Raw genomic sequence first — 25,120 nt, forward strand, 5'->3', positions numbered from 1 at the left:
AGGTGTGAGCATCCTTTTGCGAGATTCTATATTGTCAAATTGGTCATGGACTCGCGAGTTAACACTCATTTCATCTAAGCTCATGACAGGCTCTGATGGCTACAGCTAATGATAGACCATAAATACTTAGAGACTTCATTATCGATTTTGAAACCTAGTCCCTTTATCATGCCTGTTAACCACATGTTAATGGGAGAAACCAAGGTAGATAATCAGCTACCTACCTTACACATTTATCCGTACCCGGCGAGAGTGGATAGTAGTATATTTACACTTTGGCTCAAGCAATGCCGAAATGTCTTTCGGTACGAAGATCCCTATGGTGTACCTGATCCCCGTTCCTAGAAACGGAGCACAGTCTAGCTGATGCAATGGCGCTGATATAATGCGTGCGTATCTTGACCATCTCGTGCTATGTCGCATGGTTTTCCCATACCTCGGCTCATTCTTCTTTCGTTCCAGTTGGGAGGCCGTCAAGATGAAGTTGTTTTATGTCCTTACCTTGGCGGGCCTGAGCGTACTGGAGGTCCTCGCCGCACCCCCTTTCCATAATCACGGTTCTTCTAGACCGAGACGTGGTATTCCAGACACTCATATCCAACATGAGAAAAGAACAGCAGTGCAAGCAAGGTCTTGGACGAAGGTACAGAGGGCGGTTCCCGAAGCTATATTACCTATGCGTGTAGGGCTGAAGCAGCAAAACCTTCAGTCCGGGCACGATCTGTTAATGGACATGTGTGTTGGCTCTTACACCTGATGCGTATCTTCAGGATAGCTAATTGGAGTTGGAAGCTCAAATCCCATGTCGAAGAACTATGGTAAGCATCTCTCAGCAGAAAAGGTCGTTAAATTCTTCGAGCCGGCGGAGGCAAGCTTTAAAGCAATCAAAGATTGGCTCGTCGAGGCGGGCATCCCCTCCCGCAATATCTCGCAATCTAGCAACAAACAAGTAAGCAGCAGGTCTATTATTGTGATACGAAACCTCCTGACCATTGATCTCGGTAGTGGGTTCGTTTTGATGCTTCTGTTGATCAAGTCGAAAAACTCTTGATGGCGGACTACCACGTGTGGGAGCACGCGAGCACTGGAGTCAAAGACATTGCCTGCGATGAGTGAGTGCGACATTCGAAACAGTCATGCAACCTTGGTCTAACTAGCTGGAAGATACCACGTGCCAAAACAAGTGAAAGAGCATATCGACTACATTACCCCCGGTATCAAGCTGATGGGTCACGGCAACACGCCACAACCCCCATCGAAGAAACGAGGTGAAGCGGGCGTAGGCAGTCTTCCTCGCTTTGGCCAGCGAGTTTCTGAGAGCGAGCTCGCAAACGTCATGAGTGAGAGGAGTAAGCGTAGCCCATCCTCAAAACGGAGTACGGGCCGAAATGTCGAGGGACATTTACGCTTCTCCGAGCCCGTGGAGACGGCACATATCGAAAGCGGGAATTTCACGCTTCCAGGCGGTTGTGACCAATATATCACTCCAGACTGTATAAGGGGTAAAAGTGCCTCCATCAACTAGACTTCGCACCAGCTAATGAAAATCCAGCGCTATACGGTATCCCGAAAGGGACGAAGAAACACCCTGACAACCGGATGGGAATATTCCAGTCGCTTGGGCAACATTACACCCAATACGACCTCGACAAGTTTTTCTGGAGCTTCTCAGAGTAATCGATATACCCTTTTTTTTATACGCAATATAAATATCTAAGTAACTAATATCGCGTAGTAACATCCCTAACGGAACTCACCCTGAGCTTTTCTCCGTCGATGGCGGCCAAGGCCCCACCACGAGCCTTCGAATGGCAGGCTCCGAAGCAAACCTCGATTTCCAGATGGCGTACGGCCTGATTTACCCGCAGGATACCGTGCTGTACCAAGTGGACGACGAGTGGTACCAGAACATCTACCAGACGGACCCAGCAGCGTACACCGGCTTCTTCAACAGTAAGTGCCAACCCCATCCCAAGACCTGCTTACCTACTAGTACCTACCTACCTAGGTAGGTACCTAGGAAAAGCGGTTTCCCGTCTCTCGATCTCCCGCTAACCATACGCGCGCGCGCGCGTCCCACCGCCCAGACCTCTGGAACGCCATCGACGGCAGCTACTGCACCTTCGAGGCCTACGGCGAGTCGGGCAACTGCAAGCGGCCCGAGTGCCGCGACCCGGAGTACCCGAACCCGCACGACCGGGGCGGGTACGCGGGGGCCCTGATGTGCGGCGCATACGCGCCGACGAGCGTCATCAGCATCTCGTACAGCGGCGCCGAGGTCGACCTTCCGGCATCGTACCAGCAGCGCCAGTGCGCCGAGATCATGAAGCTCGGGCTGCAGGGCACCACCGTCGTCATATCCTCCGGCGACGACGGCGTAGGCGGTTTCTCGTCCCCCGGTGCCCCGTCCGGGTGTCTGGGCCCGGACCGCGACGTGTTTAATCCCCAGTTCTTGGCAAGTTGTCCGTATGTCCTGGCTGTTGGGTCGACGGTGCTGCAGACGAATGGTACGCCGGGCGTCGACGCCGAGGAGGCGACGGATCGCTTTCGCTCGGGCGGCGGGTTCTCGAATATTTACGATGCGCCGGAGTGGCAGCGCGACGCTGTCGCCGCGTACCTGGGCAAGGCGAACTTGACGTTCGACGGGTACGAGGGCGGCGGGGAGAATTACTCGAACCCGCGCGCGGGGCTGGGCCGGTTTAATAAATTGGGCAGGGCGTATCCGGATGTGGCGGCGAACGGCGACCATTTCGTCATCTCGAGCGGCGGGGAGCTGCTTAGGATCGGGGGCACGTCGGCGTCGGCGCCGCTGTGGGGTTCGGTCATCACGCTGATTAATGAGGAGAGGTTGGCGCTGGGGAAGGGGCCGGTTGGGTTTGTGCATCAGGTTTTGGTGAGTCTTTTTGCTGCATGTGGTTGAATGTGAGGTGGTTGTTGGCTAATGCTTCCCATTATAGTATTCTCACCCGGAGGTCTTCAAGGATGTCACGAAGGGGGATAACAGAGCGTGTAAGACGACTGGTTTCCCGGCGATCGAGGGCTGGGATCCCGTGTCTGGGATGGGGTAGGTATTCCTTTTGCGTATGAACTTGGGAATGCTGGCTAACATGATATGAATCTAGTGTTCCGGACTACCCTAAACTCTTGGAACTCTTCTTGAGTCTTCCATAGAAACTTGGGATGGTCTTTTTAGCTGTTGAGATTGGGCGACTTCAAGTAGGAATGAGATGCCATGATACTACGGATCTCTGCGCGAACGTTATGAATATAAATACAACCTTGTCATGAAACTATGCTTACACATTCATTGCTTGATCCAATGCCCTGCCCGAATTCTTATATCTCACAGTTCATCATGCGCATGCTCACCAGCTGCGTCCGTGGCAAACGTCCCGTCCCATGGTTGCACTTTACCCTGTACAATATCCATCAAGAAGCCGCCCACAGCCTCGGGAGTGATCTGCTTCGCTCGCGGATACGGGAATACTTGGCCGAACATCGGGTTCTGCACCGACAACGCGGGAAAGGCGCCGGGCACCAAGCCCAGCGGTGCTGCGAGGTCGCCGTACTCACCGGCGTCGACTGTCACGAAGCTTAGGTACTCCTTGTACATCTTAGCTACGGACCGCATCGCGGATACGTAGGAATCCCGCTCTTGGGACGACGTGACGAAGTAGAAGACAATTGATTTACCAGTCTGTCATTGTTAGTGCTGTAGAAAAAGAGAGGGAAAAAGAAAACCAATTGAAGCTAATTGGGGCATGGAGTAATCAAAGACTTTATGATAAACTGCTGGGAGATGACTTACTTGCAGGTACTTCATCTCATTCGCCCGCGTAAACTCCCCAATCACAGGTTCGAGACAACTTTCGACGAGCTTAGGTAGAGCGTTGATGCTTGTTAGATCTGAGATAGTGAACTGCTGGCCATCGCGGTTGTTGTTGCATGACACTGTCGTCGCACCCGTCGTCTCCACTGACCCAAAGGATAATCGGTCCTTGTACTGGGAGGCGACTTTTTCGTACAATATTTTGATGTGAGGGTCTTGAGCGTTGATCCGCGCGATTACCGCATAGTCGTCACCGGATTGGAATTTGCTGATTTTTGACTCTGATTTTAGTGCCGTGACGGAGGGACGAACCGCTCGCTTTAGGTATGAGAGGATACTGGTAAAGAGCTGGTCTTAGCTGCTGAAATTGTTCGTTATTGAACTCTCGAATTACTTACGAAGACGCCCTTCTAGGACCTCTATACGAAGTCATTTTTCCATGGCCGTCGAAGAAACGCAGTGCGGGATATGAGATGATGCCAAATTCCTGGCATAAGCTTTTCGTGGAGGCACAGTCTATGCTCATTAAGCCCTTCGTCTCTGATTCTATCGCCGATGTCCATTCTGGCTCCAGAGCTTGACTTGCCGCACTGAAGATCTGCTGTGTCAGTATGTGATGAGTTATTTGAATGCTAAACTGAATTTCGCTCACGTTGAAGGTTCTATAACTACAATCACGTTAAGATATTAGCTTCAAGTTTTGCTGCCAATTTTCTTATTGTGGTTAGTATGTAGACGGCGGATAGCAACTTACACGCAACTAAGGCATGATTATGACCTCCTATGGCCCGACGGAATTCGTCTTCATCGATATGTTTCCAGGCTACTGCTGTGCCTTTTAGCAGTGACAATAAGAGATCTTTGCTTCCGACCTTCATTATGACTTGAATTGATTAATTTCATCATCAATTCTCTCGAACCCAACCGAACGGGAACTCGCGGGGTCAAATACAAGCCATCTACGTAGCTGAGCTACCTGCAGATCAGGCAGGTCAGGGGTTAGATCTGACGATGCACGACCCCGTAACCCTGGATCTGCGCTAGAGCTCTCCACTAATGAGCTTGATCAACGGGCTGCTGCGACGCTAAACAGGGGAGCTCATTTCTACGCAAACAATTGGTGTTTCAACCGTGCATGTTCTCTCCTTATCATGGCGTAGGATTTCATTGGTGGCCATGGAGGGTGTTAACTTTTCTACAGTCGTGCCGGAGATGAGAATGAACTTACAGTTTTCACTTCTCATATTCAGTCAGAGACTAAATCCATAATGAACTCTTTGAAATCAATATTGCTGTTAGGGCTCGCCGCCGGGTCGGCCAACGCGCACAGTCACGATGGCGCGCAGAAACCGTTAACGTCGAGCGAATCTTGCAAACACCCTGCTTATCAGAGCCATATAGTATCTAAATCGCCTTTGGTCATATACCTAGAGAACTTCGTCACAGCTGAAGAGATGGAACACTTACGAGAAGTAACGTGGGTTTAATTTATCTTTATATTTACCAAGACCTTCATATTAACAACATTAAACAGCAAAGACACATTCTCGCACTCAGCCGTTGCCGATGAATCCGGAGCTCAAGGGCTACGTCAGACACGGACTTCTCAGTCGACCAATGTGCCGCGCGATGCCGTAGTCCGGTGCATCGAGGAGCGGGCCTTATTATTCCAAGGCTTCGACGTCCCCCGAACGCATCTTGAGCCCTTGCAGCTGGTCAAGTACGGCTTGGGAGAGCGGTACCACTTTCACACTGACTGGTACACAAATGATGCGCACGCCACATCTGCACTGGGCGGCAACCGGCTCAGTTCGTTCTTCGCGTACGTCTCCGCCTCCGACGATATTACGGGCGGCGGGACGAATTTCCCTATGGTAGCTGCTCCTACCGATGAGCGGTGGTGCAAGTTTGTCGACTGCGATGAGCCGTGGGAGAACGGCGTGACGTTTAGGCCTGTTGTTGGAAATGCTGTCTTTTGGCAGAATCTGAACGAGGATGGTACGGGAGATCAGCGGACGCTACATGCTGGTTTGCCGGTTACTAGCGGTTCGAAAATAGGGGTAAGTGACTTGCTGTTGTGTAACATGGCGAAGAGTCAAGATATATCAGTTTCCCCTATTCACTCTAGGTTTGATCAAATCCGCTAACTCAAATCTTAGATGAATATTTGGACAAGGCAAGGTCCATTGAGCGAGGATATCCGTGGACCAGACGTCTGATTTATAGCCAGAAGAACCTTTGATGGTTTTACATATTTTAAATATTGTTATATGTACAAGATATCTCTGTATAGCCAAGCGATCTGTATTCCTAATTTCACTCGTCTTGTTCGTCGAATGGATTATCGCATAGGTTGAGACAGAAGTAAGTGCAGTGAGATGTAATTAGTGATCAGCACAAACCCGTAACCTCTAACCACAATTGTCTGCCAGCATCCTCGGTTAGATCGGCTACCCCGTCATCACCGCATGGCAAATATTGCGCAATCCATACTGCATTATTTTGCTGATCGAATACCACTGCGCATGCTGTTAGCAGTCCGTACCCATGGATTTGGCGTTTCTAGCTAGTACTCACTGTACGCGGCTCGAATGAAACTAGTTCCTAGCACCCACGTCGAGTCTGAATAGTCTGTGGGTTGGACACCAAGGGCGCAGTAGCTGTCAAAATCGACGATGAAGTCGGCGTAGTTAACGCGAATGACCATATTGAAGTAGTTAAACCCGAAATTCACGGAACCATCCAAGTCCCGGTTCTCACATGGCACCAGATAGACCCCATGTTCATCCTTATACGCATTCAAAATTCTAGCAATTACAGCAACTAAACCCGCGTCGAGGTATGTGTAAGTTGATCCGGAGTCGATCAACACATTACGCCCAAAATTGCTGCCTGTTAGCATCGTTTCGTTTTCTCCGGGAGGAGTGACCGCTAACGACGTTAAGTTCACCCGATAGCTTTACAAGTCAGCATGAGTCTCAAAGAAACGAAGGGCATCTTACTTTACTTGGCCAAAGAGTTTCAGCTGCTGTTCCGGATACGGATAAACCTCGAGAGGCTCGAGATATCCCCGGTATTTCTTTCTATCAACACCCCCAAAGATCATATCACCTAGGTTGAGTCAGCTTCAGCGATATTTATCTTACAACACTCATGACAACAACTCACTTGGGCTTCCACCACCTTGATATCCAACTCCTACACTGAATATTGGTACCTCGATATAGCGTTGGAAGACGAGAAGGTCAAGTAAAGTTTGATAAGCAGTATTCCATGCTTTACCATATGATACGCCCAAGACTCCTGCCCAGATATACTGGCTCCATTTGCTCACTCCCACTCTCAAGTTCGGAAGGGGTAAGTCTACCATACGAACGTCATGTGTTAACTCTGTGATGCCTTGTTCAAATGTTTCCTTGTAAGAGGGTTCATACGTACAATCCAATCCCACATAAGCTGTGTCACTATACCATATTCCCTGCATGTAGCCCGTACCAAACTGCCCCGAGAACCAGCCGTTGAGATTCTTAGCGGTGGAGGACTGGGCTGTGTCATAAAACCCATACGTTTGGCAAGCTTCCGGATCGGCTGCTTGTTTGCAGTCCGGATCCAAGAGTAGCGTATATGATCCGGTATCGAGGATAGCCGAGACCTTCTGTCCAGGCGTCCCGATGTCAACTACCCAAGATCATCAGCTTATGTTCCATGCAGACCAGTGTGCAAGACGCACGTTCCAACATATACACTATCCCCGCTCCATATCTGGCCAATGGCTCCCGCGGAGATCGATCCGAGATCTTGGATGTCCCATATGTAGACACGGCAACGCCAGTCACATTATTGATCTTCCTAGATTGGAGCTTCGCTCTGATGTGTCTTCCGCTCCCAACATTGTCGTTTCCTCCGGCGAGTCTACTCCAAGAACGCGGTCCATAAAGTCGCGTAAAGTCCGTTAGGGATGCGGAAAGACATAGGAACGGCAGCAAGCCTAGAAGAAACAACCTAGAGAACGCCATTGTCGAGTGGTCGTAAGACAGATCTTCCGTCACCTCCGAAGAGACGACTTGCAACTCGTAACGATGCGGGCTTCCATCTACCCGGTCATATTTTTCGGCGTTAGCCTTGGCTACCTACGTAGGTCTTGAAGATCCCGCTTGGATCATTGATGGAGAAATTGAGGAATTTTCTGAGGTCCTTCTTGCGACATGCCGTTGGGGGGAATGGGATACAGCTCCCTAAGCTGGCAAGTAGGTATGCAATGTCGAATCAGCGCTGCACGCGGTTGTCCAAGATACCCCATACGACGGGGCCAGACCAATGAGCGTTTCTTCAAAAGCCGGTTTCCTATGGGGAAAATATATGTGAGACGACGTTGGTCCTACCTACCTGGTTGGTATGCACGGCATACATTGCATAGATCCCAAGATCTACGGCATCGGTCACGCGCCTCGACTTTAACCGCAATACTTGCACCTTACTGCGCAAGTAGATCATCACAACTTCCAAACCCGCGGATAAATAGCCGAAGAGGCAAAGGCTCCAAAGTTATTCCCGTCCCCATTACTTCCGGTTGTAAGGCGGGAGAGTATCATAGGTATTTGTTAGGATACCTAGCCCAACTTAGAGACGGGATTAAGGGGTAATATTCCGCTGTGTGCGAAATCCACGCCACCTTCATTCATAAGATATACAAATACAAATACATATCTAAGAACAAGCTAGCGGGTAATATAGCCGTAATATATATCCCAACATATGTAACGTTCTTGCAATGGCACAGCAGGGCTGCAGATGCTCTCCATCTTCGGTCGTCGTAACCCCTTGAACCTTCTCATAGGCAAAGTGATGCATTTCGTGCATCCGGATTACGACGGTCCCTACAGGAACGCCCATTTATCTACGTTGGCACGTAGCATAGCTCGCCTGCTCAAACGATCGACCTTGTCTCCGGCGATGGCAATCTCTCGATACCGACCTGGCGGCACTCATCTAATACTCGGCAAATCTAGCTCTCAATCTAATGCTGGAAGGCGGTTTCCGACCTCGGATATCCCATCGTCGTCATATGACATGTCGTAATATAACACCAGCGCGAAATCACCCGAGCCGCTTTAATCTCGTTCCAATTTTGATCTGATTAAAAAGCATTCTATCGCGTATAGACAATCTTACAGATATATACTACTTAATAACGGGGAAACCGCAGGACCGTTCCAAATTACCACCAACACTCATCTTTATTTCCAATCCGCCAGCACGGTGTCGCCCTCCTTGACGTTAGCATAAACAAGGCTATCGCGCCATAATCGCTGGGTCTTAGTCTCATCCTTGGCCTCGGGGCCAGGTTCGATGACGTCCGTTCCGTTGATGTAGAGTCCGTTCGGATTCGCGAGGTAGCCGTCCGTGTCGAAGGCCGCGCGCACCACGTCGCCGGCCGACTTCCACGGGGTTCGCAGGGCGCCGTTGGGGTGCAACCAGGTCATGATCGGCGCGACTATTGCGCCAATGAGAGGAAGAACAATGGTACGCAAGAACCACGGAGCGCGACGAGATAATGGGCTAGTCATCCCCCCAGGGTCCACGCAGAGTGTCGAAATGTTGGACAAGGCCGGATCTTTGGGTAGGCGACGTGCTAGCTCTTTCCTGGTGGATGTTAGTAATCTGCCCGGGCACGGGGGCAACGGGGTCGAGTGATGGTAGATTCTCTAGTTGCCTAGGCAGGTAAGTAAGAGGCACGGTTGAAAACACTTACATCGTCATGACCTGAGCTAGCTTAGCGGCTCCGTATCGCCTCATACCAGCCACAGGGTCCTGGTCTTCCTTGAGACCCTTGGCTACACCCCATTTACCTTTGGCGATCGGTTCCGTGCTACCCTCGGGATCAGTGAAGATTTGGTGGAACTCCTCGGGCACGTATGTCTCTTTATAAGGTCCTGCCTTGTTTTTGGGGTCGGTAGTGCTAGGAGAGGTTAGTCGAAGCCGTTGCCGGTGGAAATGAGTGATGGTCGCTTACTCATGTGTCCAGCTACCTAGAATGATGATACGACCCTTCTCCTTGTCCATGCTCTGGAGGAGAAGAAGCGCCAAGAGGAAGTGTGAGAGGTAAGTAGCCTGAAAAGTCATATCGAAGCCGTCGTTGGTGAAGTTATGGGTGAAGTGTTCTTGGTAGGCGGCGGAAAGAATGAGCGCCCTGATGGGTGGTAGCTTGCCGCTCGCAACTCTCCCGTTGATATCTGCAGCAGTCTTGCGTACGCTATCGAGACTTGCGAGGTCAAGCGAGACAAGCTCATATTGATGATTCACTTTGGCAGCACCCTGAAGAGACTTCTTCGCATCATGAGCGGTCTCAGTCTTGCGTACAGCGTATAGCCCGTAGTAGTCTTGCGCGACAGACGGTCGACGTAGGATCCGTTCAATGATAGCAGAGCCTAGACCTCCGTTGGAGCCAGTAACCAGAACAGAGCCTTTCGCCATTGTTTCAAATATAGCAAGAAGACCTAAAAAAGTGTGAATATTTAGATACTGTTAAAAAGAGATTATTTTCATGCTATCTCGTCGAGCGGGCAAAACAGGTCTTTTATAACTTTGTTGGCAAGAATACGGACGTCCATGTAGTAGGGGATGCGGATCCACATCCCCGTGCTATCCTAAGACAATACCCGGAAATAGACTAAAGGCGGACGCTTTAGCGGACAAAATGTCCGCCCGTCAGCAAAGCTATCCTGATCTTTGCCGTCGCTGATAGGACAGATCGTATAATTACCTAAGGAAAGTGTTGCACCTGTCCGCTCACGTGGGCGTAGATTGACGCTGAGTTATGCGCAATCTCATCTCGCTATTATAAATCGAGCATTCATCTACGTGATATTCTAGCTCCCTAGAGAATATCATTAACAGTGCCGGTCCTGGATCCTTCCGGAAGCAGCTGCGGCTCGGGGCTTAGATTCGAGTTTGAAGTTGGTACTGTATGCACGATGGGATGACACATCGTGCTTCATTTCCCTTGCCAAGCTTTGCAAATACTCGTTTTTGCCTAGCGGCTCCAGAGAAAGGACTTATCATCCATAGATATTCCATATTCGATGTCTTTGGTTCATGCTCTAGGTACCTTGGTAGATAGGTAGGTAGGTAGGCAGCATCAGAGGTACTCAGACTGGTTGATGCTAGGTAATAGGAAGTATGGATATAATTAAGATTGCTAAGCTAAGTCCGTCTACGTAAAAGTTGCCGAAGAATATCAGGCCGGTTTTCAACGCCAAACACCGCTTTATCTCCGCTTAGTTGCATACCTCAGACATGCAGCAAAAGAACATGCAGCAAAAGAGTACCTGAGCTTCCCAGTTTCCCCACCACTGACCGTATCAATAAAACGCCCCTAGATCCGGGCTTCTCTTTTACAAGTGGAACCATATCTACCTAGTTACCTAATATTGGCAGTTTGTGTCACAGGTACCTTCATGCAACCGCTTTACCATCGTGGTATAATAGAGCAGATCACCACTGCAGGTTTCCTAGCTCATCGACTCGCTCATCGACTCGACAGGGGTAAAGGCGTGTCCGATGATAGCCCCATCCCAGCCATCCAGGGCCAAAGTCCCAAAAGAGGCAATGCCAAGCTTGGCGTGCTTGTTCTTATCTTGCATGCTTCACAACGCCAGCGAGCTACCCCGCCATTCCCCAAGCTCCCCGCCGCTTTCAATGGTCAAGGCTCACTGGCTCAGCGATAGCTCATACTCTATCTCATTCTATGTCCCTAAGCTGACACTCCGGCGCCGGTACTACGCACCTAGCGGGATGTCAGGGCACATCTGGGAAAAGTAGGCACGTTATCAGGTGCCATTGAGAGCCATATATATGTAGGTATAATCGGTAGGTATGCAGGTATGTATATGCACGTTTGCGCCAGTGGTAAGCCAGGTCCGGAGGCAGACTGGGCTCATCCATCTTTGTCCCTCGGATACCCCTCCTTTGTCTTCTCAGTCAGCTTCACAGCTCTCTCAATTCTACTCCTTGAGCTGTTGTATAGTGTCACCTAGTCTCTGGATATCCTAACATTCATAAAACACGAGCGTGCCGCAGTTAAGCCTGTAAAATGGCTTCACGTTCGCTAAAGGCAGCGGTTGCCGCTTTCTCACTCGTAGGCGAGGCTTTAGCCATATCCACGAATGAAACAGTCTGGTCTTCGTTTTCATACGTCCTATATGGCGAGCGCACGCCTCTACAAGGTCAACTTGCGCCTAGTTTAACTCCACTGGGTGCGCAGCAGCTTTACGCTCAGGGATCGCTCTACAGAGCTCGATATCTGTCTCCCAATGCGAACTTATCGGCTGAAGAAAACGCAATAACGACAAACTCACCTATTTCAGGCATAGAGTTGCAAGCTCTTGATAACAGCCAACTTTCCATTTACAGCACCACAGACGACTATGTAGTCGGAGGTGCCCTGGCCTTCCTCCAAGGCCTATATCCACCAGTCACTCGAACCTTTGCATCTAATAATGGTGGTGAAAATGCCTCTTTGTTAGCCAATGGTACTATGGTAGACTATCCTCTAGATGGCTATCAATACCCAAATATTTTGACCATACCAGTCACAGATATGAGTTCTGTCTGGTGAGCTACATGAAACTGAACGAAGCTTACCAGCCCACTAATATAACTACCAGGCTCGAAGGACACTCGGCATGCGCCGAATATTGGGCATCGAGCAACGACTTCAGGAGCAGTTCAATTGGCCAAGAGATGTATAACTCAACACTCAACTTCTACGAAACCACGTTCGCGGAGGTATTCCCAAACGCGATAGCTAGTTCCATGATCAACTTCGACTACGCTTACGAGCTGTACGACTACGCCCAGTACGAGTACGACCACAACGAGACAGCGCAGGAAGTACTCAACGATGACCGCCTCACGATCCTGCGCAGCCTGGCGAGCATCCAGCAGTTCGACCTCAACGGAAACCTATCCGCGTCCGGGTCGCAGGAAGGCGACATGATCCGCGCCATCTCGGGCCGCATGCTCGCAGCTCGCGTCGTAGCGCAGCTCTCGGCGCACATCCACTCGGGCGGCTCCGCCAACAAGATGACGCTCCTATTCGGCTCCTTCGAGCCCTTCCTCGCCTTCTTCGCGCTGTCGAACCTCTCGGACGCCGCGTCGACGGCGGGGCTCTTCCGCCAGATCCCGCTGCCGGGCTCGGCGATGGTGTTCGAGCTCTTCAGCACCACGGACGACGACGACGGCGGCGCGAGCTACCCCAGCGAAGACGACCTCTGGATCCGGTTCTTGTACCGCAACGGCACGGGCGCCGACGCGCCGATGACGGAGTACCCGCTCTTCGGGCTGGGCAACTCGGAGACGCGGATGCGCTGGACCGACTTCGAGGATAGCGTCGCGCAGTTCTCGATCCAGGATATTTCGCAGTGGTGCAGTCTCTGCGGTTCCATCACGCTGTTCTGCAGTGCTCTGACCCAGGATGATAGCACTGAGGCTGGCCAATTGACTGGTGGTAGTGCGAAGAGCAATGCGTCTGTTTCTCCAGCCGTTGCGGGCGTGATTGGTGCTCTGACAACTATTGCGGTTCTCCTCGTTGCTGGATTAGCAGCGTTCTTCTTCGGTGGACTACGAATCCGGCGCAGGGATGCGTCGGACGCTGATAGACGGCGTACTAGCTTAGGAGGTTTCAAAGGTGCTGAGAAGATGGCCTCGGACCATGATGTCTCGATCGCGAAAACCGGCGTCAGGCACGAGCGTGTTGGGAGCTGGGAACTTGGCGGTCCGGGTCCGGTTACAGTCCCGCCTCTGACTGCGACTGCTGAAGACGTGCCTAGCGGCTTCTTTGGTGCGTCTGTTAAGCGTGATGAGGATGAGGAGAGTATTTTGGGAGCCAGACCGGTGCACCCTGTCGAAAGAGTTTAGAGGAGGTTGGATTTTCACGTGTGGGAAGAGATGCGGATGAAATCTCATCCAAGATCGGCATTCCTATTCTTTTATTCTCTACAGTCATTGATACCCCCGCATTCATCCATTGGAGGCTTAGGAGCATATACGTCAAATTTGGGAAGTTAGAGTGATATTGGCGTTACTGGGTCATGTTTTCGGGTTTGACGGGTCCATATTCTCTCTTTTGGGCAAGATATCGTGGGCATTGGTGTGGGATGATACCCTTTTGTTCTTACAATCGTTATATGGTGTTATTTTGGGGCGGTAGCGTGGCCACTGCTAGCGCGGAACACTGGTAATATAGAGAGGCGGTATTTTGTTCATCGAAGCTTGTTGGTTTTCTATTCTAGAAATATGGAGTTACTATATATCCTCGTCACTGGGGCCGCTTGTGTATTTCTTGGTTAAACATGAAGCTTTCATTAAGTCTGTTCCATGAGCCCCAAGCCCATTGGCATAATAAGAGACATTCAAAACCGACAATGCCTATGAGAGTCGATGGGATCTAGTTTCGTTGCCACACGACAATTTTGACACACTTTCTATCTTCTAGGTAACTAACTGACTGACCAATCTAAATTTAATGATTTATACAATTTTCCCCTATATCCTCGGTGAAGGCATCCTGTTGAATATTTCCCCTACGCCTATTTGTTACCATCCATAAACACCAATCTAGTGACCTTCACTTAACGAGCTTCAATAAGACATCTCTGGTTCTTGGGTTGCATGAGGAAGAACATTTTAGGGTCCATATCGTCATCAGTGAACCCTTCCAACGTCGACGGCTTCGCGTTCGGGAACCGGGTGAAGAAACGGGCAGTCATAAGGCGCAATTCCATCCTGGCCAAGTGCAATCCGAGACAAACTAGGTACATAGGGTCAGCAATCACAATGAACCCAATTTCAGAAGGTTTTCTTCAAATAGATCAGATGGAAATCGATGGTTGTAGAAATAAAACCCACCTCGACTACCTGCGCCAAAAGGCACAAACGAATCCTTCATAGCCTTAGTCGGGTTCTCCCACCTCGACGGGTCGAATTTCAACGGATTCGGGTATACATCCGGATTCCGGTGCATGCTGTACGCCTGCGCCGAAACAGTGATACCCCCCGGGATGAAATATCCGGCAAGCGTCGCGCCCTCGGGGGGCACAAGGCGGGGCAAGCCGGCCGGCGCGGCGGAGTACAAGCGGAGGGTCTCCTGGATCACGTTGTCGAGGTACGTCAGTTTCTTCACGTCCGGGTCCTCGAAGTTATCGGGTAGCGTCCGGATTTCCGCCACGAGCCTCTGCCTGATCGCCGGGTCCCGGCCGACGGCCCAGAACAGGTACGTCAGCGTGTTGGTCGTGGTGTCGCTGCCGGCCGTGATGTACGCCATGGCGTCCTCGCGCAGCTCGTGGAAGGGCAGCGTCTCGCCGTCCTTCTCGTTGGCGCGGTACAGCTTCGACAGGAGCGTCAGCTTGGCGTCGTCGCCTTGCTCTTCGACGAGCTTGTAGTGCCGTCCGAGAGACTGGTTCGCGTACTCGCGGAGGCGGTTGCGCACTTCCGTCCCCACGCTTATCACGGGCAGCCTTATGTAGTTGGTGATATATGTGAGGAAGGGAAATGTCGCCCTGAGTCCGCCGGCGAAGCCGACCATTTTTAGGTCGCGGATATACTGGGTTTCCTATATGTCGTTGACTTAATCAGTGGTGCTGCTTAATGGTAAAGAGAGGAAGCGATAGCATGTACCTCTTTAGTCTCTAACATGCGAAAGGAGGATCCAAAGCTGAGTTCTCCGATAACGTCTGTAGCCATGTACAAAGTCCAGCGATATACGTCCTTCATGGGAGTAAGGTTAGATTCTATTTTCTCTTTTCAACTATACTTGATAGAGCCACTCACTGCCGCTCCGCGTTCCTCCATCTCTTCAGCTATACGTTCGACAGCTAGACGAACTTTAGAGTCTACTGTGGGCCTATGAGCTACCAATCCCGACTCTGAGATCTCCGCGGCGAGAAGCCTCCGGTGCCGTCTGTGGTAATCGAGGTCGGTTGTGCTGAAGACATTTGGAAGCCCAGGGTTAAAGTCTGCATACCAGGATGACTTGCGGAACTCGTTCTTGACATGATACATCTGCTGAACAGCCTTCAGATCCTGTATACTGACCTCGATCGGACTGATGCGAACTATGGGACCTAATCAAAGAAGATATAGTAAATACATGTGCACGAAGAGGGCTTGGGATAGAGTAGATGACGAACCATATTTCTCATGTAAAGCATGAACCCATTTTGGCCGTTTCCCCGTGATCACTTGGTATTTGAAAGGTGCCATGGTCCATTTGGTATACCAAGGTCCTGGTATCTTCGCCAGAGGATGAGTCAAGACGGTATAAATGTACTGGAAGATAAGTTAATACCATTTGAGACTTTGATTTTGAAGTGTAGAGCCCTTACGCTTAGCAAGGCTATGCCTATGGCAATAGCAAAGAGTTGGTAACCCTTGACGCCACCTAATACTTCCATGATCGTATTTGGGTATTAATATGGTAATTAAGCACAGATGAATCCTGTTGAAATAAACGATGTCGTCTAGTCAAGTCACAGTTGAATTTTTATCACAACAACATTGTTCTCGCAGAAGTCTGGTCTTATATTGAACTCCTTTCTTGGTTAGGTATGTACAGTGCCGGATCAGTTGCGAAAGACCGAGAACGAGATCCTCGCCTGTATTGGACTGTTCGGACTCACGAAGCAGACTTGCCAGGTGTGATCAAATAATAGTGACCGACGCCGACCTGCATCATCAACGCGTAAGAGCGGCACCATCAAGCTACGCTGTTAATAGTAGCAATGGCAATTAAAGACGGCTCTCATGCGGCCCCAGAAGCGGATGGACGGTAGGGTATGAGTCCGAATTGTCCGACACGAACGGGAGATCCCGCACCTGGGGTAGATAGGATCGACTAGGGGCCTATCCAGACTAATGTTGTGACGCCTCCTCGTGCCTTCGGCACTGCGTTTTAACTAGGGAAACGGGCAGCAACTAGTATATTGCTGGAGGTTAGTTGGTATATTGAATTTCGGTATAAATACAAGGTAGTATAAGAGATTTAGTGAATAGAAGAAGTATCGTCTTAATCGCTGCCCGTTTCCCTAATTAAAGCGCAGTGCCGAAGGCACGAGAAGGCGTCACAAGCCAGTGCTAGTAGGTGAAACCCGACACTGCGTCTATAAGTGACTGTTAAACATTCAAGCTTATCGGTAGCATTGTGGTCTAACTAAGTAAGCTTCTGCTTAGGATTAACTGCATGCGAGAGCAAGCCTCCGACGTTAATTTAGAGTATCTAGCGTAAGTAAGGGAGTATTACTTCTCACCGGTGAATAGAGATGATATAGCACACCTAAGGTACACTCGGCTCAAATTGCGATATCAACCTTCCGTCTTACTCTGTACTGAAAATGTGATATGCTGTGATACCACGCTATACTGGCTGATAGCTGTCACCCGACATGTCTCCACGGAAATCTAGTGGATCAACTGACGATGAGTTTACGCCTATGACTCGTAAAGTCTCGATCTAAGGCTGATTTAGAGATCAGAAAATCGAGGACCGAATTAATGTTAGTATGTCCAAATAAATCAATGTCCTATTCTAAAATGTCTATAGCGATTGCCCTACATCATCTTGTTATAGTCTCGGTGCTTCGCCCTTACATGATCATATGTTCGCAGCTACCGAAGCAGCGAAGTATTATCCATCTTCATAAGCAGGTCCCACAAAATCCTGCGCTCCCACGTTTCCATGCAACGGAACTGGACCCGCGCGCAAGAGACAAAATTACGGAGTTTCACAGGTTAATGCTGAAAGATCTCAATATCCTCAAATATACGTCAATGAATTCAGATAGGGCTGAGAAACCCCTTTTTGAAAACAGCATACCATGAACCGCCGATATCAGGCCGCTTCTCCGAGCATTCTCATAGAACCTTGAGTGCACAGGTTCAAGAGTCTACTGTGACACCCTAAAACTGAGCTCTAGTGAATGCCATGTGAGACGTATGCGTAGTACCTACACAGTAATGTCTAAATATTATGACCACCGACATGTTGCCCTAAGGCCATAAAAAGACGTCATCTCCTGTCGTTACTTCGATTCAATGGACGGGTATCATCTTACTATCCTCTCTAAAACTCCATCTCCTCAACCTCCATCCCACAAGTAGTACACGTCTTCACCGTCTCACCATCTTCATTCTCGATAACACGGCCCCATTCGTGAACGTGCTTGGCGCCGTTCAACACCGAGTCGCCGAACTGAGCCTTCTTACCCGACGATGCCGACCCCCCAAGTTTCCCTTTCTCTCTTTTGTAAGCGTCCGTCCTCGTCCGCTTCTTCAGATCCAGCAGCTTCTCTTTGAACTTAGCTTCCTTCCGCTTCTTTTTTTCCGTCTCACGGCGCTCGAACTCGGCATCTAGCGCTTCCGCGGAACCCCACTTCTGGTCGCTGAAGGCGTACTCTTCGACTTGAAACCGTAGGAACAGCCACATGTCATGCCAATGCGACTTGTGAGGGTTAGGTCTCGAGAGGTGTGGTAGCAGGTCCTCGTCCTTCAGCTCCGGATCCGTAAGAAGATAGTCCTCTCTACACTCCGTCTTTGTCAAAAGACTGTACTTTTCCGGGTATTTTTCCTTGCAAGCCGCGCAGACGCAGCACGAGAACACTTCCTCCCACACGAAGTCGATCTCAAGACTTCCGCACTCCCGGCATTTCTTCCGGTCCTTCTTGTCCTGTAGCACACTCAGCCCGGGCTCAAACGGCCCCGCCTTCTGCCGCTGGAGTTTCCTCAGCAGTTGTAGCCTCTCCCACTCCTGCACCGTCATGCCCTTGGGCCTCTCCTGCGGTCCGTCAGCCGGCGCGCCATTCTTCCCCTTCGCCGTGGACCCGGACATAGCCTTATTCCAGGGATCATCCTCGGCGCTTAAAAATCCACCCTTCGTATCCGTCATCTTCCCGAAGTCGTAGTCTACGAACTTGGTGAACTTCCTCGCCGGCCGGATGGCTCCGTCGTCTTTCCCCTCCTTTCCCTGGTCGGCCCCCGCGGCAGCGCCGCCTTTGACCGGTGAAGCGCCGTTAGCGCGGCCGTCGCGGCTGGTCGACGGGCCTGATATGGCATCGTGGGCGCGCTTGCACGCGTTCGGGACGTGGACGTTGTCGCTGGCGATGAAGCCGGACGGTGTGCGGGAGACGGATGGTGCGCCGGATGCGCGGACGGCGGATTCATGTTGCTCGCGCAATGCCTTGGCTCGTAGACGGTTTTCTTCCTTTGATTTGAGATTTGTTTAGAAAATAGACCCGATAGATAGAAGTATATAGATTTGTAGTAGCTTGACTCACAATGCGCCGTGTAACTTCAGGAGTCGGAGGAGAGGCTATCGGCTTCGACGGGTTAGCAGTTCGAGCCTGCGATGGCGGCGTCACAGGACGCTCCATCTCGATATAGAATTTTATGGGATCGAAAATACAGGTAAGTAAGCGTAAAAGAGGTCGGGTATTTAGAGGATGAATGGAAAAATGTCGAGGAAGTGAAAGTTGATGATGCTGTCTAAAAGAATACAGGGGTCAAACTTAGTGGTGTAAGACGGTGACGTCGGAAGTTTTAGAAAGGGAAACTAGCACCGACGTTTGCGCTGCGGCAATTGAGGCCTGCCTAAATGTACAAAGGTACAATCATTCTTGGACATACAACAATAAATTGCATTACGAATTATTGAATCAAGATCCGAAATTACATGCACTAGACTTCGACTCCTGTCACAAATACGAAGTTAGTCATATCATGAAATACTCAGTTAAAGAGAAACATGGTCGGGCTAGCGCTTGGACAATATCATAGGCAAGTACGCATGAATTATGATCATCTATTCGTGAGACAATGCGCCGGTATGTTAATAAACAGGCACGGATAGCGACATTAATGACATCCGAAATCTAGAACACCAATACCATGACTGAAGTCACTGCCCCGCCCCCAAAATATTATAGGTGAGAAGATCTAAGACGTGTCTACTCGTCCTTGACTCCACCGCGACCGGCACGCTCGGCAGCCTCGACAGCCTTCTTGTCACTCTGCGCAGGACCGCTCTGGAGACCTCCCATAAGTCCGGCAGCCTGCTTGAAGGGACGCTTGAGATCTCCGCTTGCGGGATAGCCGAAGAGGTGAATTTTAACCAGGTTGGACTCGAGAGCGCTCTTGAGAGGGATGATAGACTGGATAACGAGCGGGTTGGTGTACTTCATGTACAAGTGCATGAAGCTCATCATCGCGATACCCATAAGCTGCGACCGGAAAGAGTTTTTGATTTGTTGAGAGTCGTACGCGTGCACGGTGGTTGTCACGAGCTTGCCCTCTTCCGAGGATCCCATCGGCGCCGGTTCGACATACTTAAGAGTAGTGAGGTCTATAGAATATTAAGTCAGCAACCTTGTTTGAACATGCACATGATACCGTATGCAAAAGAGGCCATACCCTTCTTCTTGTTAATCTGAACCTGGGTGTAGAGGTAGATGCTAGCAATAATCACGTTGCTAGCAATGTAGAGCGCGCGAACAATGTTGAGGACGTTAGGATCTTCGAAGGGGATTCGCTTGGACACCTGCATCATTCCAAGAATGATGATGATGTTGGTTCTGTTGCGATACTGTCAGTGTCTTGCAGGCGCAGCGCACACGTGCGGGTGCGAAGGGAATTCAACAACACATACACTTGAGGGCTAAGTCCGGCCATTTTGACTGTCGAGAGAACACCACGAGGGATAGAATACAGCAATGAGCAAAGGAAGACTGCTTTGTGGGCAGGACAGAGTGCGACAGCCTTTTTAACGGAAGGACGGATGTGTAGGAGTGACTTAGATTTAGAGAAGCGGATGGAAAAAAAAATTAAAGGATAAGTGGTGAATTGCAATTGGGATCTGTCGCAATGCGGCGATGATGGATTCGGTAAGTTTGAGCCACTAAGTGCTAAAAAAGCTAAAAAAGTTGTTCCGTACCTGCGTTACTTCAGCTACGCTTATCTGCTGGAAGCCTTAACAAAGATCTGGCCACGTTCCATTGCTCATGCGCTATGGCCACCGTGGACAGGTCCAGCTCGGTGGAGTTCCCTAACTTGTGCCGGTTGGCTTATATAATCAGCTCTGTATTATGTAAGTTATAAAAAGGAGTGACCCCTTTATCAAAGTATCGACAGTGTTGATACAACGCCTAACATATGTAAATATAATGTCCAATTGCTTAAATACCTCTCCCAAGTCATATAAAGCGACATAAGTAGTATATCTCTTTGGTTGGCATAAGACTACAGTCTCCACAGAACCGGTAACTGTACATCGGCAATAGCGCAGGCCCTCAAAGCCTGTGAGCGTTGAGGCTCTCACAGTGATCTTCGGAGGCGTCTAACCAACTAGAAGTAAGATTTTGTGGAACTCAGGGGTTGCTGGAAGTACAGTTACTAATCGTGGTGGAGCTGTAGTCTTATGCCAACCAAAGAGATAGAAGTACTCTATTCACGGATAGATCAGGGTGAGGTTCACTTTCAAGTTTATGGTTAATAGTACTGGAGACTTGGGGAACAATTTGAGCTAGCTCCAATTTGCTTTCGAAACAAACACATCAGCGTAGTAACATTCTCAAAAAAACATGGTAATGTATAGATGAGTCATATATAGATACTATACTGTTCACATATTTTGAGTCAAGGCGGTCCAATCACCATACCTAGAACAAAAGTTAAGCAAACGGAGATCACAGTGCTTGGTAGAGTCAAGCAAACTCATAGCCAATAGTTTTGATGGGAAATATAAAGTGTGAATATTCCTTTAAGATCCCAGATGAAGCTTCAGCCAAGTGAGGAGGCCAGGTCATTTATCTTATATATACCTACCTAGGTAGGTACTAGACTTAACACTAAACATATTCTCTTCACCGGTTCTTTAGCTTCGGAATAACAGGCCATAAAGATCACGCACTTGACGTGGGTTTAAGTCTTCCAAAGCCTCTCATCATCGATGAAGTTTCTTCATGTTGCTAATGTAACCAAGCAGCAAAGAAGTCAAAGAACCTCTTATTCAATCTCTTAAGAGCACCTTCCTGCCTGAGACCTTCTCTATCTGAGCATAGACAAAGACTTGCAGCTTCAATATCTGCAATATCTCAGGCTTAGCGTCCATTAAGGTAAGCAAATATCTATCCAAGAGCCGTACAAATATGTGTCTCATCAGAAGCTGTTCAGGATCTTACCATATACTCCGCACCAAGAAACACAAGAGAAGACGTAAGTCCATCATGCCGATAAATTTTCCTCCAGATCCGAATTCAGCCCCCGAGGCGGTTCATCAGTCATTTACCCCTTACTCCTCCCCACCTCTTCTGACTCCACGAGTCATTCATGAACCCCATGCCTGCCCATGCGACCAGTGCGTCTGGATGAGACTATCTCGGCGCATAGGCGCCACGCCACCTCTCGAGTTCAATACTGAACATGCCACAGCGGAAACTATGCATTCCGAACGTCCTCAGATCATCGTCTCGCCCAGCCCCAACCCGCAGCTGGGCCCGAACATCTACGTGTATCCCAATAGCTCTCATCATCTCACTTTGCCGGTGGTCAACTACACGGCCAAGCAGAGAGCCGAGCGCACCGTGCCCTGGCCGGCTTGTTCCATGGCAATCTATCCGCCGTGTGCGCAGCCGGCCGACTTCGAAGCTGCGCTATCGCCTCCCGGTTCCGGATTTATCACAGTGGCGAGACTGTCGAAGACTAAGAAAACGGCACCTCTTAGCACTTTCAAGGATGTGGAGGACCTCCGTAAGCAGTCGATCCAGCTGGAGGTCTGGGATCAGGGCGTCAGCACAGTTCATACGAGAGTCCACTTCTCGCCGGACATTGAAGCAGGATCTAAGGGAAAGAAGTAATGCGGAGGCAAGGGTAAATGTCCTAGGAGGTGGAGCCTCAGTTCAAGGAGCTGTAGTACCTGAGGGACCACCGAGCCAGGGCATATGAACTTAGATAGATGGATAGGTCTTGGTAGAATTGACTTATTCATACTACATATTGATACCTAAGTTTATGCATACCTAATGAATAGCTATTGGAACAAACTACCCAGAATAGTTGGTACCTAAATACGTATACACACAATTATCATACATCCACCTTAGCTCCCCGGTATCCCATTTCCAATATCCAGCATAGGTTACTCCTGTTGGTAGAGCAACGTCTCTAATGGCGCGTATTTTATGAACGCGTTAACCGGCCCCTCTTGACAACAAGCTTGCTCATACACACTCCGCCAAACCTTAGGTGTCTTGCCAACTGCCAGAGTCTGCTTCTTACAGAATGCTTCCTCGTCCCGAGAGCGACCTGCTAGAGGTAGCCCATTAATGCCTAAGAATCTTGCCACCGCGAAAATTGGATTGGTGGCTTTGTAACATGATGTCCCACCGCAGTTTTGCTCCTTCCACTCATCCCATGATTCTTCAATGTTGAAATAGCGGAGGTCCTTGATGCTCTTTAACTTTTCTCGTCGCGTGGCGAGCAGCATGCCTTGTTGTGAACTTAGTAATAACGTACCCCACTCCCTCAAGAGGTCATCTATAATTTTAGCCCAATGAATGGTTGACATTTGGTATGTTCCGTAGCCGTTGAATATCCCTGGAGGATTTATCATGATGAGCTTCATCCATATTACAGTCTCGTCGATGATTCCGTGCGCATGATATAGGGTTGTGGCCCTCTCAACGAGCCAAGGTAGAACATGTTTTGCTTGCCGCGAAGGCCACATGTGGCCTTTCGACGACCTTTTCTGTAGCTCTCTGATGAATTGTTCCTCATGGCCCAAGGCTCTCTTTAAATGCTTTCGCATCGTAGCCAGGTGCTTTCCAAGGTCATCGGCGATACCGTGTTCCTCCCAGGTCCTTCGAAGCTCTCTGAGGATCTTGACCCCAGAAGTTTTCGCAAATTCTTCCGCATCTTGCCACGGTTTTCCTATCGTTGCGTTCGCCACTGTAAACTTAGAAATACGACGCAAGAACGCAACGTCCTGTTCATTATCAGCGTACCAATACCATAGGACTTTGTTGGAAAATAGGATACGTCGTAGCTCTTGGCGAACGCTAGCGTAGTCTTTGAATGCATCCTTGGCTTTTACGAGTTCGCTTTTGCGTTCCTCAATTAGAGTCTCTATTCTCGGTATGTTTATGGAGTTATATTTAGACGTTGTTTTATAACTCAGGGGTACGGCTTCCATCATTGTGGTGATGAGCCTACTATTAGCATCCGCATCACTGAACCAGGGCGCCATTCCATTCTCATCGTCGAAGATCGTTTGGCAACCCTCCCAGAAACGGACCATAACCCGGCTGACATCCGTCCCCCCAGCATGGCTCGGTGTAGGCTCTGGCGGTTCGTAGTCCCGGTCCCAAATTGTGCTTGGGGATGAATCCGAGTTATAATAGTTCGTGATAGTATAAACAATGAAGGCTATGGTAAGAGTTTGGAATAGGGAGAACGGTAGGAGAGCCATTGTTTCTCCGCGATCCTACGATGTCCTCGATTATTATTGTGGTTACGAAACTCGAAGTAAAGTACTCTCCGATTAGCTTTTTAACTTGAGTTTCTCAACAAACTAGACTCTGTGATGAATCAGGGAATTAAATAGGGAATTTCGATTCCTTAAAATTGATGTGATGCCGGCAAAGCTTGACTCCGTGTTATCCTTCATCTATAAATCCAGGATAGTTTATGGCTCCTTCGCTTGCGGTAATGATGAAATAGGTCTTTGTCATCTTCAAGCTCTAGACGATGATTGTTATCTTATGTGCGATGACGCTTTACAATGATTACCTAGATACCTACCGAATGCAGTCAATATATGATGGTTGTAGACAAAGACATGTGTAATAGGATATTATATATGGGAACTAACAAAACCCACCTAGAATAAAAGAGATTTACAGAGCTGCTAGAAACAATGACTTACAACACAGTAACATGTTCGGAGCCGCCCGTACCTTATAGGAGGTCGTAAGGCACATATACGTACAATGGTAGGGAGGAGGCGAGTTATCGTGTCCATACCAATGGTGATAACTGCTAGTAGGACACTGCTATGTAACTCTCATAGTAGATATCAAACCTTTAAAATATCTCATTTACTTGTGAAGAGAAGGTTAGATTGGCGGACTCTGCTAGGCGTCAGGTTGGGCTAAGCCAACAGGAGAAGCCTAAACTCCGTCTATTTTCCGCTGGATAATCGGATGAAATAGACATATCCGTCGCCGAATGGGTACTGATGAATATTATGAT

The 25,120-nt window shown here is 49.4% G+C and overlaps 11 protein-coding genes across 11 annotated transcripts; 4 read left to right on the forward strand and 7 right to left on the reverse strand.

Moving 5' to 3' along the window:
* Positions 1-478: 478 nt before the first annotated feature.
* Positions 479-3,171, forward strand: F4807DRAFT_449607 (subtilisin-like protein; the record flags this gene model as incomplete). The annotated part of the gene is made up of 9 exons (XM_048000043.1): positions 479-735; positions 793-949; positions 1,006-1,112; positions 1,165-1,502; positions 1,553-1,673; positions 1,736-1,953; positions 2,088-2,893; positions 2,958-3,064; positions 3,123-3,171. 9 exons carry the CDS (start codon positions 479-481, stop codon positions 3,169-3,171), a joined length of 2,160 nt encoding a protein of 719 aa, XP_047858872.1.
* Positions 3,172-3,279: 108 nt separating this feature from the next.
* On the reverse strand, positions 3,280-5,386 carry F4807DRAFT_407634 (uncharacterized protein). Its single transcript, XM_047996392.1, has 5 exons — positions 4,584-5,386; positions 4,482-4,497; positions 4,228-4,419; positions 3,809-4,166; positions 3,280-3,697 (listed from the first exon to the last, which is right to left on the reverse strand). Exons 1-5 carry the CDS (start codon positions 4,705-4,707, stop codon positions 3,344-3,346), a joined length of 1,044 nt encoding a protein of 347 aa, XP_047858873.1. The 5' UTR covers positions 4,708-5,386; the 3' UTR covers positions 3,280-3,343.
* Positions 4,946-6,109, forward strand: F4807DRAFT_123282 (uncharacterized protein). The gene is made up of 3 exons (XM_047992913.1): positions 4,946-5,306; positions 5,364-5,889; positions 5,989-6,109. The coding sequence occupies exons 1-3, from the start codon at positions 5,098-5,100 to the stop codon at positions 6,046-6,048; spliced, it is 795 nt and encodes a 264-aa protein (XP_047858874.1). The 5' UTR covers positions 4,946-5,097; the 3' UTR covers positions 6,049-6,109.
* Positions 6,099-7,939, reverse strand: F4807DRAFT_123211 (acid protease). Its single transcript, XM_047992912.1, has 6 exons — positions 7,560-7,939; positions 7,268-7,507; positions 6,998-7,192; positions 6,832-6,940; positions 6,407-6,786; positions 6,099-6,348 (listed from the first exon to the last, which is right to left on the reverse strand). Exons 1-6 carry the CDS (start codon positions 7,843-7,845, stop codon positions 6,221-6,223), a joined length of 1,338 nt encoding a protein of 445 aa, XP_047858875.1. The 5' UTR covers positions 7,846-7,939; the 3' UTR covers positions 6,099-6,220.
* A 639-nt stretch (positions 7,940-8,578) lies between these two features.
* On the reverse strand, positions 8,579-11,012 carry F4807DRAFT_407639 (NAD(P)-binding protein). The gene is made up of 3 exons (XM_047996393.1): positions 9,843-11,012; positions 9,582-9,788; positions 8,579-9,472 (listed from the first exon to the last, which is right to left on the reverse strand). The coding sequence occupies exons 1-3, from the start codon at positions 10,301-10,303 to the stop codon at positions 9,067-9,069; spliced, it is 1,074 nt and encodes a 357-aa protein (XP_047858876.1). The 5' UTR covers positions 10,304-11,012; the 3' UTR covers positions 8,579-9,066.
* A 727-nt stretch (positions 11,013-11,739) lies between these two features.
* F4807DRAFT_123374 (phosphoglycerate mutase-like protein) lies at positions 11,740-14,204 on the forward strand. The gene is made up of 2 exons (XM_047992914.1): positions 11,740-12,442; positions 12,496-14,204. The coding sequence occupies exons 1-2, from the start codon at positions 11,922-11,924 to the stop codon at positions 13,745-13,747; spliced, it is 1,773 nt and encodes a 590-aa protein (XP_047858877.1). The 5' UTR covers positions 11,740-11,921; the 3' UTR covers positions 13,748-14,204.
* Positions 14,205-14,460: 256 nt separating this feature from the next.
* On the reverse strand, positions 14,461-16,281 carry F4807DRAFT_455998 (putative cytochrome P450; the record flags this gene model as incomplete). The annotated part of the gene is made up of 6 exons (XM_048000813.1): positions 14,461-14,639; positions 14,738-15,440; positions 15,506-15,595; positions 15,659-15,951; positions 16,018-16,156; positions 16,213-16,281. 6 exons carry the CDS (start codon positions 16,279-16,281, stop codon positions 14,461-14,463), a joined length of 1,473 nt encoding a protein of 490 aa, XP_047858878.1.
* Positions 16,282-17,850: 1,569 nt separating this feature from the next.
* F4807DRAFT_123394 (DNA repair protein) lies at positions 17,851-19,537 on the reverse strand. Its single transcript, XM_047992916.1, has 2 exons — positions 19,156-19,537; positions 17,851-19,082 (listed from the first exon to the last, which is right to left on the reverse strand). The coding sequence occupies exons 1-2, from the start codon at positions 19,249-19,251 to the stop codon at positions 17,946-17,948; spliced, it is 1,233 nt and encodes a 410-aa protein (XP_047858879.1). The 5' UTR covers positions 19,252-19,537; the 3' UTR covers positions 17,851-17,945.
* On the reverse strand, positions 19,538-20,803 carry F4807DRAFT_123393 (inorganic phosphate transport PHO88). Its single transcript, XM_047992915.1, has 3 exons — positions 20,523-20,803; positions 20,288-20,448; positions 19,538-20,219 (listed from the first exon to the last, which is right to left on the reverse strand). Exons 1-3 carry the CDS (start codon positions 20,543-20,545, stop codon positions 19,825-19,827), a joined length of 579 nt encoding a protein of 192 aa, XP_047858880.1. The 5' UTR covers positions 20,546-20,803; the 3' UTR covers positions 19,538-19,824.
* Positions 20,804-22,098: 1,295 nt separating this feature from the next.
* On the forward strand, positions 22,099-22,728 carry F4807DRAFT_456001 (uncharacterized protein; the record flags this gene model as incomplete). Its single annotated transcript, XM_048000814.1, has 1 exon — positions 22,099-22,728. The coding sequence occupies one exon, from the start codon at positions 22,099-22,101 to the stop codon at positions 22,726-22,728; it is 630 nt and encodes a 209-aa protein (XP_047858881.1).
* Positions 22,729-22,835: 107 nt separating this feature from the next.
* Positions 22,836-24,598, reverse strand: F4807DRAFT_123568 (uncharacterized protein). The gene has a single exon (XM_047992917.1). It carries the CDS (start codon positions 24,336-24,338, stop codon positions 23,010-23,012), a length of 1,329 nt encoding a protein of 442 aa, XP_047858882.1. The 5' UTR covers positions 24,339-24,598; the 3' UTR covers positions 22,836-23,009.
* Positions 24,599-25,120: the final 522 nt, after the last annotated feature.

Source organism: Annulohypoxylon truncatum (genome assembly GCF_022578515.1).
Source record: "Annulohypoxylon truncatum strain CBS 140777 unplaced genomic scaffold F4807scaffold_2, whole genome shotgun sequence".
NCBI classification, from domain to species: Eukaryota; Fungi; Ascomycota; class Sordariomycetes; order Xylariales; family Hypoxylaceae; genus Annulohypoxylon; species Annulohypoxylon truncatum.

Bases quoted from the DNA above. Each gene is read 5' to 3' on its own strand.
- F4807DRAFT_407634 (XM_047996392.1), bottom strand. From the start codon at position 4,707: ATGAAGGTCGGAAGCAAAGATCTCTTATTGTCACTGCTAAAAGGCACA. The intron at 4,167-4,227 runs GTAAGTAATTCG...GCTCTTTACCAG, and splicing joins GGTCCTAGAAGGGCGTCTTC to TATCCTCTCATACCTAAAGC. The intron at 3,698-3,808 runs GTAAGTCATCTC...TAACAATGACAG, and splicing joins ATGAGATGAAGTACCTGCAA to ACTGGTAAATCAATTGTCTT.
- F4807DRAFT_123282 (XM_047992913.1), top strand. From the start codon at position 5,098: ATGAACTCTTTGAAATCAATATTGCTGTTAGGGCTCGCCGCCGGGTCG. The intron at 5,307-5,363 runs GTGGGTTTAATT...AACATTAAACAG, and splicing joins GAACACTTACGAGAAGTAAC to CAAAGACACATTCTCGCACT. The intron at 5,890-5,988 runs GTAAGTGACTTG...CTCAAATCTTAG, and splicing joins CTAGCGGTTCGAAAATAGGG to ATGAATATTTGGACAAGGCA.
- F4807DRAFT_123211 (XM_047992912.1), bottom strand. From the start codon at position 7,845: ATGGCGTTCTCTAGGTTGTTTCTTCTAGGCTTGCTGCCGTTCCTATGT. The intron at 7,508-7,559 runs GTGCGTCTTGCA...GATCTTGGGTAG, and splicing joins GATAGTGTATATGTTGGAAC to TTGACATCGGGACGCCTGGA. The intron at 6,941-6,997 runs GTGAGTTGTTGT...GACTCAACCTAG, and splicing joins TCAAGGTGGTGGAAGCCCAA to GTGATATGATCTTTGGGGGT.
- F4807DRAFT_407639 (XM_047996393.1), bottom strand. From the start codon at position 10,303: ATGGCGAAAGGCTCTGTTCTGGTTACTGGCTCCAACGGAGGTCTAGGC. The intron at 9,789-9,842 runs GTAAGCGACCAT...AACCTCTCCTAG, and splicing joins CTAGGTAGCTGGACACATGA to CACTACCGACCCCAAAAACA. The intron at 9,473-9,581 runs GTAAGTGTTTTC...AACATCCACCAG, and splicing joins CTAGCTCAGGTCATGACGAT to GAAAGAGCTAGCACGTCGCC.
- F4807DRAFT_123374 (XM_047992914.1), top strand. From the start codon at position 11,922: ATGGCTTCACGTTCGCTAAAGGCAGCGGTTGCCGCTTTCTCACTCGTA. The intron at 12,443-12,495 runs GTGAGCTACATG...TATAACTACCAG, and splicing joins ACAGATATGAGTTCTGTCTG to GCTCGAAGGACACTCGGCAT.
- F4807DRAFT_123394 (XM_047992916.1), bottom strand. From the start codon at position 19,251: ATGGAGCGTCCTGTGACGCCGCCATCGCAGGCTCGAACTGCTAACCCG. The intron at 19,083-19,155 runs GTGAGTCAAGCT...CTCAAATCAAAG, and splicing joins CTGAAGTTACACGGCGCATT to GAAGAAAACCGTCTACGAGC.
- F4807DRAFT_123393 (XM_047992915.1), bottom strand. From the start codon at position 20,545: ATGGCCGGACTTAGCCCTCAAGT. The intron at 20,449-20,522 runs GTATGTGTTGTT...GTATCGCAACAG, and splicing joins GCCGGACTTAGCCCTCAAGT to AACCAACATCATCATCATTC. The intron at 20,220-20,287 runs GTATGGCCTCTT...AATATTCTATAG, and splicing joins TCAGATTAACAAGAAGAAGG to ACCTCACTACTCTTAAGTAT.
- F4807DRAFT_123568 (XM_047992917.1), bottom strand. From the start codon at position 24,338: ATGGCTCTCCTACCGTTCTCCCTATTCCAAACTCTTACCATAGCCTTC.